Below are 12,413 nucleotides of genomic sequence, written 5' to 3'. Positions count from 1 at the left end.
ATCCCCGAAGCTCTGAGTCCGCGGTAGCTGAACCGCGAAGTAGCGGGGGAACACTGTAAAACACAACATGGGTTTCTATTGAACTACATTAAATGTAATGAAAACATTTTCTGTCAACATAATTGAATGAAAAGCTTATTACCAAATTTTTAATTTGAAAATTAAACATATATAATCTAATCACTTTTATAAATATTGACCCTATTATAATGAATATATATTGACTTTAAGTTTATGCTTCGAATTAGGTATTGTATAAAAAGGTATATATATATTTATATATATCTATGCCATTGCTGGTTGTGCCAATTATGCTTTAAAAAAGGTTTTGTTTGCTTTTTGTATTATCATCATCCTACGAAAGAAGGAAAAAAAAAGGCTAAGAGTGTATTTAGAGAGGAAGGCATGTGACCATGCTATCAGTAGAGGGCAAATGATGTTGGTTTGCCAGGATTAGGGCTGCCACACATAGAAGATAACATTTTTTTTAAGCACTGTAAATTACTTTTCCCTCTCAAGCCCTATCAGGCTACTTCCCCCCCAGTTAGTGTTCTACTGATCCCTTCTAATGTGAGAACCTGATTGAAATCACTATCACTTTTTTACCTCCTGTTTTTTTTTTGTCTTACACTCAAAAACTTAACAAGACGCAGACCTGACTTGTCTAAGAAACAATTAGGCCATATTTTAGACAACAGATGGGCATTATAACTTTAGGGAAGCCATATATGGGCACCAGTGTGGCATAGTTGGTCTGTACATGGGACGAGAGGCAGAGGTGTCGCTGATGATAAAGGTGCATGAGAGTGGCTATATATGGAATAATTTAGAGTTGGAATACTAGCAGGCTTGTCACTTCGGAATCAGACTGTACATGAAAAACGGAAAAAATATGGACATATTTTTTTATACTGTTACATCAAATGGTAAATGCCTTGAAATAACTATATTAAACATTGTGACTTTTTTTCACCATTAATTTGTATTAAGGAAGAATTGGATTTTTTAAAGTGTCATGGCGATTATGATCTGATTTCAATCAAGTCGATGCTTTAAATGAAAGAATTTTATTTGAAATTAAATTAAATTAATAGTGTTTTTAGAATAACAGAATAAAGCTATAAATTGTATCTACATTAAACAACAATGCTATTTTTTGACAATTTAATCTGTTTATTTGTATTCTTAATGCAATTTTTGGGGTTAGATGTGTTTTTTTTAATATAATAGGTACAATTTTTAGAATAACAGAAAAAAAAACATCAGCTGTATCCTCATTTTACAACAATGCTATGTTTTTTATTTACAATTTAATCTGTTTATTTGTATTTTTAATGCAATTTTTGGGGTTAGATGTTTTGTTTTTAATATTATAGGTACAATTTTTAGAATAACAGGAAAAAAACTATACATTTTACAACAATGCTATGTTTTTTGACAATTTAATCTGTTTATTTGTATTCTTAATGCAATTTTTGGGGTTAGATGTTTTTTTTTAATATAATAGGTACAATTATCTCAATAATTTCCAATCTATTAATTACATTGGTCAAATTTACCTGATTATTGATGGATAGATGACGATTTGAGGGTGGAGAGATTTATATAGATTGGAGATTGAAAGTATTTTTTAAAATTAGATTTATTTATTTATTTTAGATTTCCTGTTGTTCTGGCTTTAACTTATCTCTCCGAAAGTATTCTGGGGTTTTTGCACTGATAGGAAATCTCATATGATACTTCAGTGTGAGGAGTTAAATGTTTTGAAGGTCGCAGTTTCTCTCATTGATCTTGCAATGTTTGTTAATTACATTGTCACTGATGTTGTGAGAGATAATTAAGCCACTATGTTTATATGCATAATTATGTGCAGTGCACATCAGCCTTTGAACGACAGCGGAGAGGGAGAGTAGGAAAAAATGTTTTAATTGTGTACTGAGGAGAAACACAGAAGTATATGAGATGCCCTACTTACAATCAACAAAGAGGAACTCTGAGGCAGACAAAATGAAATGTTGCATGCAGTATTAGAGTAACAAGTGAAAGTAAGGGTATGCTATGCATATTTAGACTTTATTTTAATTGCGAAAGTATATTAAATATTTTATTTTATTTAAAAATTTGAACTATTGAAATTTCTCACCCGCAATTTATAAAAAAATATCATGAAAGTTTGATGTGACACATAATAATATAAAAAAAGTATAAAACTACAAGCAAAATTAAGAAAATGTGTCATAGAGTATCAGTATACTGTAATTAGGATTTAGGATTAGGGGAAAATATCTACTTTCCTTTCAACGAGGTATGTAATTTCTAATTTTACAAATTCCTACATGTATATATAACATCAAAATAAAAGATTTACAATGGGATTTAGATCTATAAGGGTGCTGTGTGTGTGTGTGTACATGTTTTTGGATTTATGTGTGTTGATTTTGCCATATTTGAAGTAACATGACCGAGTCTATGAATAGCGACCAAGCTGCAAAAAATGTGTGTATGTAGATATACAATGTCATGAAGCCTGAACCTCTGAAAATATTAGACTGATTCCCAGAATATGTTTTTATTCAATGTAGATTTTGAAATAGTTAGTTTCATGCAACTAAGTTGAATGAAAAAACAGTGATATATCTGTCGGATTGTTAATTTGGCTTTTTGTGAAAATTTCACAACGCAAATAAAGATTTTGTGTTTTTTGAAAATCTGAATAAAATACAAATATTACAATGCATACAATACTGTGCTTTATGTTTTGAGGATAAGACAACAAACTAGAAAAAGACTAGAAGAAGGCTTTTGGAAGTGCTTATCATACACTATAAATTAAGGTATTTTATTACTTATGACCATATTTTAATGCATTAAGAGTATTTAAATGATATTCCTGACTGATAACATAAAACAAGTTACATTTAAATAACTCTAAAAAGAGTATATCCTTTCATTTAAATGAAAACATGTCTAAAATATAACTTTTGATTAAAATAAGTTTCTTGTAAATCTTCTAATTACTACTCATTCCAAAACATCATATTTAAGTCAAGTAATACCTAAAAGAAACATTTTCACTTCCTATCCAAAATCATTTTATGTTCATTTACCTAATTTCTCTTGTGCATTTGATTATTTATAACAAGACTACAAATTTAAAGTGGGTGGCAAGTATGCTATATTTTAATGATTATTCCCAATCTCTTGATAGATAATAGTGCTTGAATCGCATCTAGAAGCTGATGGTGCAGTAGTGGCTAACTTTAGTGAGCTTAGGGACAATCAAAGACTCAATATGTAATCCTAAATGTAATATGAAGCTTAGCCCAGCCCTACCATGTGCTCTTGACCATGCACAGCTGCTACAACTGCCTCACACTGTAAGCCTACTCCATTTATGAAGTTCTTCATACAGTTTAGCACACACTGACAAGTTCCTATGTTCGCCCTCCAGCACCCCAGTTGAATCCGTCTTTAGGGTAATAATGTCACGACTATTCATAATGCAACCCTAGAGTGTCTCTCTTCTCCAATAATGGGCACACTTAAGCTTATGTGCATGTGGCAATGTCGCTCTTTCTCATACACGCGCATACATGCACACTCACAATTTGAGCCTTTGCCCCTTAATACTCTAAAGTGGAATGTTTTAAAGGGCAGACTAAGGGTGCCGTTCAATGTGACTGGAAAATGACGAGTAGTACAATTTACCTGGAGAGGAGAAAGGTGCTTGGCGACTTGGAGCCTGGCTCGGAGGGACGTATGAGTCAGGCTTCGAAGGCCCATCGTCAGCATCTTTGTCGTCGTGGTAACTACCATCCTGAGATGGCTCCACTTCCTCGCCATCGTTGTCTTCGTCGTCACTGCAACCTTTGGGTTGAACCATGTAGACGCCTTCGGGAGGTGCGCTTTCATCGTCGCCGTCTAGGAGGTCACGCTCGTGCTCATCGGCGCCCTCTGGGACCGGAAGCTCGTCTCCATACTCGCCGTTTACCCATTTCTCGATGGCTTCGCGTCTTTTCTGGTCTTCCTCAAGGCTTTGACTCAAACTCAGACTCTCGCAGAAGTTGGTTTCATTGTCATCGTAATGGGAACTTCCTCGTTCGCTGTTTTCAGCAACGCTCTGGTCTCCCTCTGCGTTTTGCGAGCTGCCGTCAAACACTACCTGGCGGCTTAGTTTGGCACAGATAGCATTGAGCTTTAGGCCACCTTTCCTTTTGGCGGCCATCTTGGGTTTTCCTGAGGTCGTTTCAGTGCATAAACTTCTTTCAGCTGAAGAGAGAAGAAACAAAAAGAGAAAAAACTCAATTAAGTTTCACAGTTCTTCCAAGCGTGAGCTCTCAGAACCTCACAGTCATAAATGACATCGGATTTTAAATATCACAATGGAAAAACAACGAACATCGAATGGTAACGGCCTCTATTAATAACTCCCAAAGCACTTAAAAGGGCACAAGAGTGAGGACATAGAGATACTGTACATATCTTTCCGAGTGGCACCTTCACGGGTAACTCAATGTGAGGGCGAAAAAAACAAGGAGAAAAGAGCAGTGGCAGCTGAAGCCACAGACTAATACAGTATGTATCCCCCCCCCCAACAACACACATACACAAAAACCTTAACCCACTATGCTACAACAGGACAAGCAGGGCTACATAATCCTTCACATGACAGCGCTATAGACACACTGAAATGTTATCTACACCCTTTCAAGAGGCTGTGGTTCTGCAACTGAGAGAAGGGAGCAAAGCACATCTTTAAAACACTTTGGAGTGATCGAAAGGAAACATTTACCGCATCCTCTTGTTGAGTAAAAGTGACTTATTAAATCATTGAAAGCAAATCTCAATACCCTAATGTGAAATGTATTTCCTTTAAAGACTGAAATTTAATAGGATCACAACAAAGATGTGTTTACTCACACAGTCAAAAGGTGGAGTGAGTTAATTTCTAATCAATCAGCAAGTCTTTATCTAGGTATGAGATGTTACTAAATAAAGGCCATTAAATTGATGTTGCTATATAATTATTAGTATTGAATTTTTACATCTGGCAATTTTGAGGAAATAAAACAAGTTACAAGATTCTTAAATATGGAGGAATTAGTTTGTTTTTTGATTTGTTCCAAACAGTGCTCGGACGTTTGGTCGACAGTCTTTTGGCCGCCGGTCTTTTGGTCGCCGGTGTTTTGGTCGCCGGTGTTTTGGTCGCCGGTGTTTTGGTCGCCGGTGTTTTGGTCGCCGGTCTTTTGGTCCATTTTGGTCGCCGGTCAAATGGTGACAGAGTTTACTGTTGAAATCAGCTCTCAAAATTATATTCATGAGAGAGTTTACTCTCTAAGAGAGTATAATAAGTAAGTTAATAAGTACTGTTTAATATCTAAGTACTGTTTAATATAAAGGTACTGTTTAATATCTAAGTACTGTTTAATATCTAATTACATTTGACCGGTGACCAAAAGACCGGCGACCAAACGTCCGGCGACCAAACGTCCGGCGACCAAACGTCCGGCGACCAAACGTCCGGCGACCAAACGTCCGGCGACCAAACGTCCGGCGACCAAACGTCCGGTCACGAAATTTGAACATTGGCTGTACAAGTTTAATAAACAGTACATAAATGCTTAGTAATTGATTGTGAATTTGAAAAAAAATGCAATAGTCTGGCTGCTCAAGATGAAAAATATCTCCCTGGGTATTGCTTCAAATGTAAAGATTTGCTCTTTAACCTATAACCTGACGGCTCACGTCATGCAAAAAACAGGCATCGAGTTTGCGTGTTTGACATGCGGTACGGACATACTGTACGGCACGGTGTCATTGCTCCCCCCAGCACAGCCTCTCTGAACAATAGAGTGTGATAGAGTGTGCTTTGGGGCGGGAATGGGTGGCATTATTTCAACCCAAGTGGGGCTATCTTTATAACATGTCCTCTGATGAGGCAGTAACAGCTGCCTGTGTCATTCCACATCCCGAGCTGCCTTTTTAGGGCAGAAAGCACACTCTGTTACCTTTCACTTTATTTCCAGAGCCACCAAAGTTCACCTTGCAACGGCATTTTGCAGATGCCGACTCAAGGCCAGATTTTGATCGAGGTTGTAAATAACTAAGAAGCAACGCGGCAGCATTTGTGATATTTTTAAAAGTTGTGAGCTGTTTTTTTCATTTCACGTTAAGCTCTGGCAACAAGCTGAAGCAGAGATATTTATTCTCGTTGTGTTGACTCCGCATTTCGCCTAACATAATATGCACACAATTTCACTGGAGAGGAATGCATGATATCATAGGTTGCAAAGTTCTATCTTTAAGACTCAATTGACTTTCTATAACAAGTGCAAGCCACTTCATTTTCTCTCGGTCATAAAACGCAACACAATCACGCGTGAGCCATTGCTAGCATTATGTAAATCACATTGGTGCAACATAAAATCCTGTTTTCATTTTCTTTTCCAAAGAATCATTAGAGGATATACCATTGGAGGGAGTGTACAAATCACACCCCCGACAGCGGACAATGCAAGTAGCGTTAGACACACATGCTTTCTCAGTTACTGTATTTACATTGCACACTTCCTCAGTGAAACAATGACTTTAGAAAAATGATGTCGTTTTGAGAGCTGGGGGTGGCAACGGGACATTACGCCAACAAATTAGTGTTAGACAATTGCAAGCAAGCCTGAAAGGGCAACCTTTTTAGAGGACAACGTTTTTTTTTGTTCGAGATAGTTATGGCGGGTGTGCTTGACGGAGAAACAAAATCAGCTGGAAAAACTATTAAGAAGCAGAGGATATAAATTCCCAACTTTTTATTTTTTTACAAGTACACTCCAAGGAAGATTGAGGTCATTTGGGTGTTACAGTGGAGGACATTTTTTTTTTTTTTTTAACCGTGTTCAGTATTTCATGCTTTAACTACCGATTCCTTTGCATTGCCATCTCTGGATCCTTGTACAAAATGACCCCTGTAGAGTTGTTTTGAGACTATTTATGTAGTATTTTCTTTTAACAACAAAGAACGTGAGTAGAACTTACTTAAAAGGCCCCAAGGAGAATGGTGTTAAGGTTGGATGGTTTATAGAAGCTGTCTTCACTATTATTTATGCTGAGGTTTCTGTCCACAGCAGCTTTTTGCCCTTTGCTTACATTACAGATTGCTATGGTAACACTAAGCTGTTTACCTTAAGTCGTTTGTGTGCATGATAGGGTACAATGATATCAAATCTAAGGGGACCTACACGAAAGAACAATTTTTTTCCCCAGGGAGGGTCTCTACCATCTACCCCAGCCCCCCTCCCCTGCTGAGTCCACCAAGCCTTCTGCCTTATTAATGAATATCAGAAATAAAAACAAAGCTGTCATGTGGATTGGATGTATATTTACACTTGGTTTTTACCCTTGTGTGCTAAGTGTCAAGGAACTGACAGCTCAGTCATAATTGTGAGTTAAAAAAAGATAGTTTAAAGTCAAACACTTTTAAAAGTTATTTCTACAATTGCTTAAGTAAGCGTGGCAGTATTTCTACTGGGAAAAGAACAGAGTTAAGGATGAGTTATACCATTTATTGTATGTATAAGGAGGAAAATAATAGGAAAATATTTTAAATGGTTGAAATAAGATTTAATTCTGACTGACTTGACTGTATATTTATATTTTTATTATTATGAGAGAGAAAACATGATGAACACCAACAATTTTTTTTCCTGAAATTTCAAGACGTGTCCATTGCTTTTTTTTAATATGAAATTTCTAGCCCTCCATTTAACAGATAGTTTAGTATATGTATGAATACATGAATTGCAAATATCAGTATCTTATCATATTACCAGGAATCCCTGTCTAGACATTATATATATATATATATATTGTTTCCCGTATTTTCATGACTATAAGGCGCACCGCAATATAAGGCGTACCCTCAATGAATGACATGTTTTCCATATATAAGGCGCACTGTATTATAAGGTGCACTGTCTATTTTGGAGAAAATTTAAGACTTTTAAGTGCGCCTTATAGTCGTGAAAATACGGTAATTGCTATTGACTTCCAGGTATGAAGCACTCACTCACTACACAGTCACCTCTAGAGCCAGCCATTGTTGATGTTTTGGATTTTTTTGTATAAAATCTTGCAGTGGGGGAGGAGCTATATGATGGAAGATTTTGTAAACTAAGATGGCATCTGCATATTTAACAGTATTGTTTCAGTTCAGGCATTTGTGTTTTTTTAATATCCGACAGTGGTGGTTTTTCCTTTTTGGTTTTCTGTTTTTTCCATATATAAGGCGCACTGGATCATAAGCCGCACTGTCTATTTTGGAGAAATTTTAAGACTTTTAAGTGCGCCTTATAGTCGTGAAAATACAGTAGTTTGTTTGCTCTGCGAATAGTTTTATCATCTTAATTTGATATATAGATGTTCAAAAAGACCCACTTTAGTGAACACCTCAAATGCATCCTTTGCTTGTGTTTGTTGTGGAATCCTGCTGGGCTACAATGTGAATCACGCAAAGGCAAATAAGCAAGCAATATCTGGACTTAATTAATATAAACAGGGTCTGTGAGATGAAGATTATTTTACATGATGCAACTGAGATTTGCTATAGCTTATAACATTATGAACCTTTGGTGGATGATACAAGCACCATGTACCTTATTGAACCCTGGCTGAGTCTTTAAGATGTGTGTTTGTGTGTAAGTGTGTGTGTATTGTCTAAATCATAGTGCCCAATGTAGGCAAAGTATTTAAAATTGTTCTCCTTGGTAAGGAAGTCAAGCAGAAAGTGACTGATGGACGTGCTCCATGATGCGAGGACCCCAACATCTGGCCCCTTTTCTCAATTTTATTACACAAGAATAACAATAAGTGGGGTCGTCAACCCCGTGGTGAATTTGCTACACTTTTCTAAGAGTCTGTGAAGCTGATGCCGGGAAATTTCCATTTTTCCGCATCCATATTTAATTGAGTTTTGTCCCAGTGGTGCGGAAATGATTTGTTTTTTGCTCTCTGTTCACTTGACTCCTCTTCGGAGTCGCTAACCCTGATTAAGACGTTCCCGTTAATTTCCCAGCGCACACCTTTTTTTGTGCATTAATGGTTCTGATCGTCTAATTAAAACTTCTCAGCTCAGCTGCTGATCATCGCTCGTTGTGCCTCTGACCTGAAGTTTTAATTGCCGCATCAGAAGCGATAATAATTTTGAGGTTCTGATGATTAAAAACAATGCCATTGCCAACTAGATGATAGATGAAGATTTGGGGGTGGGTACATCAGAGGAGAAGTTTATGTAGATTGGGGATTTAAAGCAGAGGCTGTAAAAAAAAAAATCTGTGCACGCTTCCAGGGAGGACGAAGCGTGGTAGTGGTGGTGGCGGTGCGGGGTTTTGGGGGCAATCGGATTACATTTTTTAGGTAAAAGGGCTGGCAGAGCAGATTGAGCCTAGCCTGCCCACCTGAGCCTCACTCTTCCTACAGGAACATCTTTAGTTGGTGTTGGGATAGCGCTCCCCCAACCCGAATGTAAATCTGCTCATTTTGAAGCTCCCTTGTTGGCAAGGTGTTTCTGCTTACTTTTATGAAAGGAGATAATAGCAGTGTAGACAACATCATAGGAGTGAACAGTGGGACCATCAGTACAACTTTGAGAAATTTCCATCAGTAGCATTTTGTAACATTTACTTTCCCCCTTTTTTTAACAGATGGCTTCCGGGGCTCGGACGTTTGGTCTCTGGTCTTTTGGTCACCGGTCTTTTGGTCCCTGGTCTATTGGTCGCCGATCAAATGGTGACAGATAGTTTACTGTTGAGGCCAGCTCTCAAAATTAGATTCATGAGAGTTTAATATCGAAGAGAGAGTTTGATATCTAAGTACTGTTTAATATCTAAGAGAGAGAGTTTAATATTTAAGTACTTTTTAATATCTAAGAGAGAGAGTTTAATATCTAAGAGAGAGAGTTTAATATCTAAGTTCTGTTTAATATCTAAGTACTGTTTAATATCTAAGTACTGTTTAATATCTAAGTGCTGCTTAATATCTAAGTACTGTTTAAGATATAAGTACTGTTTAATATCTAAGTACTGTTTAATATCTAAGTATTGTTTAATATCTAAGTACATTTGACCGGCGACCAAAAGACCCGGGTACCAAAAGACCAGCGACCAAACGTCCAGTCACGATGGATTTTTGAGGTTCCACTGCAGGATCGATGCATAAATGCAGGCGCACAACAGCATGCAGATAAGGGTCAAAACGCCTACTTTACCAACTCTCTGCTTACTGGTCTCATTCTGACACAAGTCTTTTCTTTCTGTCATAATTTATCTATTTATTTTAAAGAGTTGGTTGCCTTCTTGTTTTTCTATTACTGGTCAATAAAGCACTTCTTTCTTAGAGTCCAGAATATGACCTTGCTCATTGTGTATACTTGAAGGGCCCCGTTTGACTATTTCACATTGGCACCGTCTTTGGGCTGTTATCACACACACAAACGAGTCCTCAAGCAAAGCGACATACTCCAATCCCGATGCCACAAAACACAAACAAGACTCTATCGGGCAAAGGCAGACACTCAAGTAGAAAAGAGGTAAGTGAGGATGGTGGCTGAAGAAAGCAATGTTTCAAGTGCAAGAGGAAATACATTGAACTTGAGTACAAAATCTAAGGACAAATACGCCCTGGGGCTTCATCACAAAGAGTATAATTATTGTCATTTCCAGAGCACGGCACAAGCAGCCTAAAGTGCTTTAAGGGGTGAAGAAAGAAACTGACATGAGTGACAAGAACCATTGTGACAACCACGCACCAAAACAGCCTACTTTTATTCTGTTTGCTGCTTTGGGTAATTCACAAGACACATGGCTAACTTGTTAATATTGTACACAAAATCTGGACTCACAGCTGGAAGCGGATGATGGCTTTACTTTGTGTTTCATTTTCAGGAGTCTAGACATTGAATAGGTAGACAATTGGCACATAGTTTTTTTGTTGTTGTTGCTGAGAATAGCAAGGGAAATTTATTCTTACAGTTTTGTTTTGGGCCTCAGCTTCTACGTTCACTTTCAAGACGTTCGCAGGGGTGCAATTTGATAAACTGAGCACCACGGTAAATGAGCAGACAACTCCTGTGTGTCTGTGTGTGTGTGTAAGTGTGTGTGTGTCCCATGGCTGCGGCGTGTGGCGCGGTAGTGATGCATCGTGGGTAGTACAGTGGAGAAGAGGGCTCAGCGGTGCACCCCTCAAGGGCCCTTCAGCTAATATCTGTACAGATTAACTGCTTCACTTGTAGTTTGGTCACGGGGATCTTTCTTTGTCTTTGTGGCTTGTTGAGAGTGAGATGATGTCAGTGTGTGTGTGTCTAAGTGTGTGTGTGTGTGTGTGTGTGTGTGTGTGTGTGGGTAAGTGGCATTATTACACACATTCTGTTTGTATGAAAAAGACAATTACAACTTTGGTCGAAAAGGTCAGGTGACTTAGACTTGATGTGTCACTGCAATTTGTAATCTTTCGGGGTCATATTTAATTCACCACAATCCGGAGGTACACTGCTGAGTAAGTCAAACACATGCACACACGCGTCCAATCACACACACACACACACACACACACGCATGGTGTCAATCCTCTAGGGTAAACTCAGCACATGCCGCTCCATTAGTTATCAATTAAGTCTTGAAATCTCCACCTGGCATCCCACGCACAACAATGAAGATGACACACGTATAAACATACTCAAGAGCAATCATCATGTCTCTCTTTAAAGTCGATGGCATATGAGTAAATGAATAAGTGTGGCACGTGTGTGTGTGTGTGTGTGGTCGGAAATTTTTGTGTCCATGAGGTTAACCTTGATGTGAAGCCCTGTCAGGCTAAATGATGTCAATCAATGACACAAAAGCTCTAATGTGCGGCCTAAAAAGCTGGCTGTTTAGAACTTTGGACATGCCCTCTTTCACAAGATTATGAATGGCATTAATAGGAAATGAGCTGTGGCATTCTTCTAATAAGAGTCTTAAAATCTTTTGACAGCAAACAAGGCATTATGGCATATAAAAGAGAGGGAAATAGAGTGAGAGAGAGAGAGAGAGAGAGAGAGAGAGAGAGAGAGAGAGAGAGAGAGAGAGAGAGAGAGAGAGAGAGAGAGAGAGAGAAAGAGAGAGAGAGGAATAAAAGAGAAATTAAAAACCATGATAACTAACTCCAGAATAAACAAGAAGTTTTGTTTACACACACACATATATATATACATGTATATAAATCACTTTTTTTTTAGTTTGCCATGGTTTGTGGCTGTGGGTCAGAACTATTACCCTACCACACTAAACCACATGTGTCAAAGTGGTGGCCCGGGGGCCAAATCTGGCCCGCCGCGTCCTTTTGTGTGGCCCAGGAAAGTAAATCATGAGTGCCGACTATCTGTTTTG

General features: G+C 38.0%; 1 protein-coding gene across 7 annotated transcripts in view; it reads right to left on the bottom strand.

The window, feature by feature from the left end:
- The window catches only part of casz1 (castor zinc finger 1), a 196,594-nt gene that overhangs the window by 46,731 nt on the left and 137,450 nt on the right, over nucleotides 1-12,413 (bottom strand). For all 7 annotated transcript variants that reach the window (XM_077739485.1, XM_077739558.1, XM_077739314.1 and 4 more), the window contains one exon: nucleotides 3,709-4,269. In XM_077739485.1, coding sequence (XP_077595611.1) covers nucleotides 3,709-4,225 — 517 coding nt within the window. In that variant the 5' untranslated portion in view covers nucleotides 4,226-4,269. The remainder of the gene's footprint in view (nucleotides 1-3,708; nucleotides 4,270-12,413) is intronic.

This window comes from Stigmatopora nigra, chromosome 1, assembly GCF_051989575.1.
Source record: "Stigmatopora nigra isolate UIUO_SnigA chromosome 1, RoL_Snig_1.1, whole genome shotgun sequence".
Taxonomy (NCBI): Eukaryota; Metazoa; Chordata; class Actinopteri; order Syngnathiformes; family Syngnathidae; genus Stigmatopora; species Stigmatopora nigra.
This window is presented reverse-complemented; position numbering and strand designations above follow the sequence as displayed.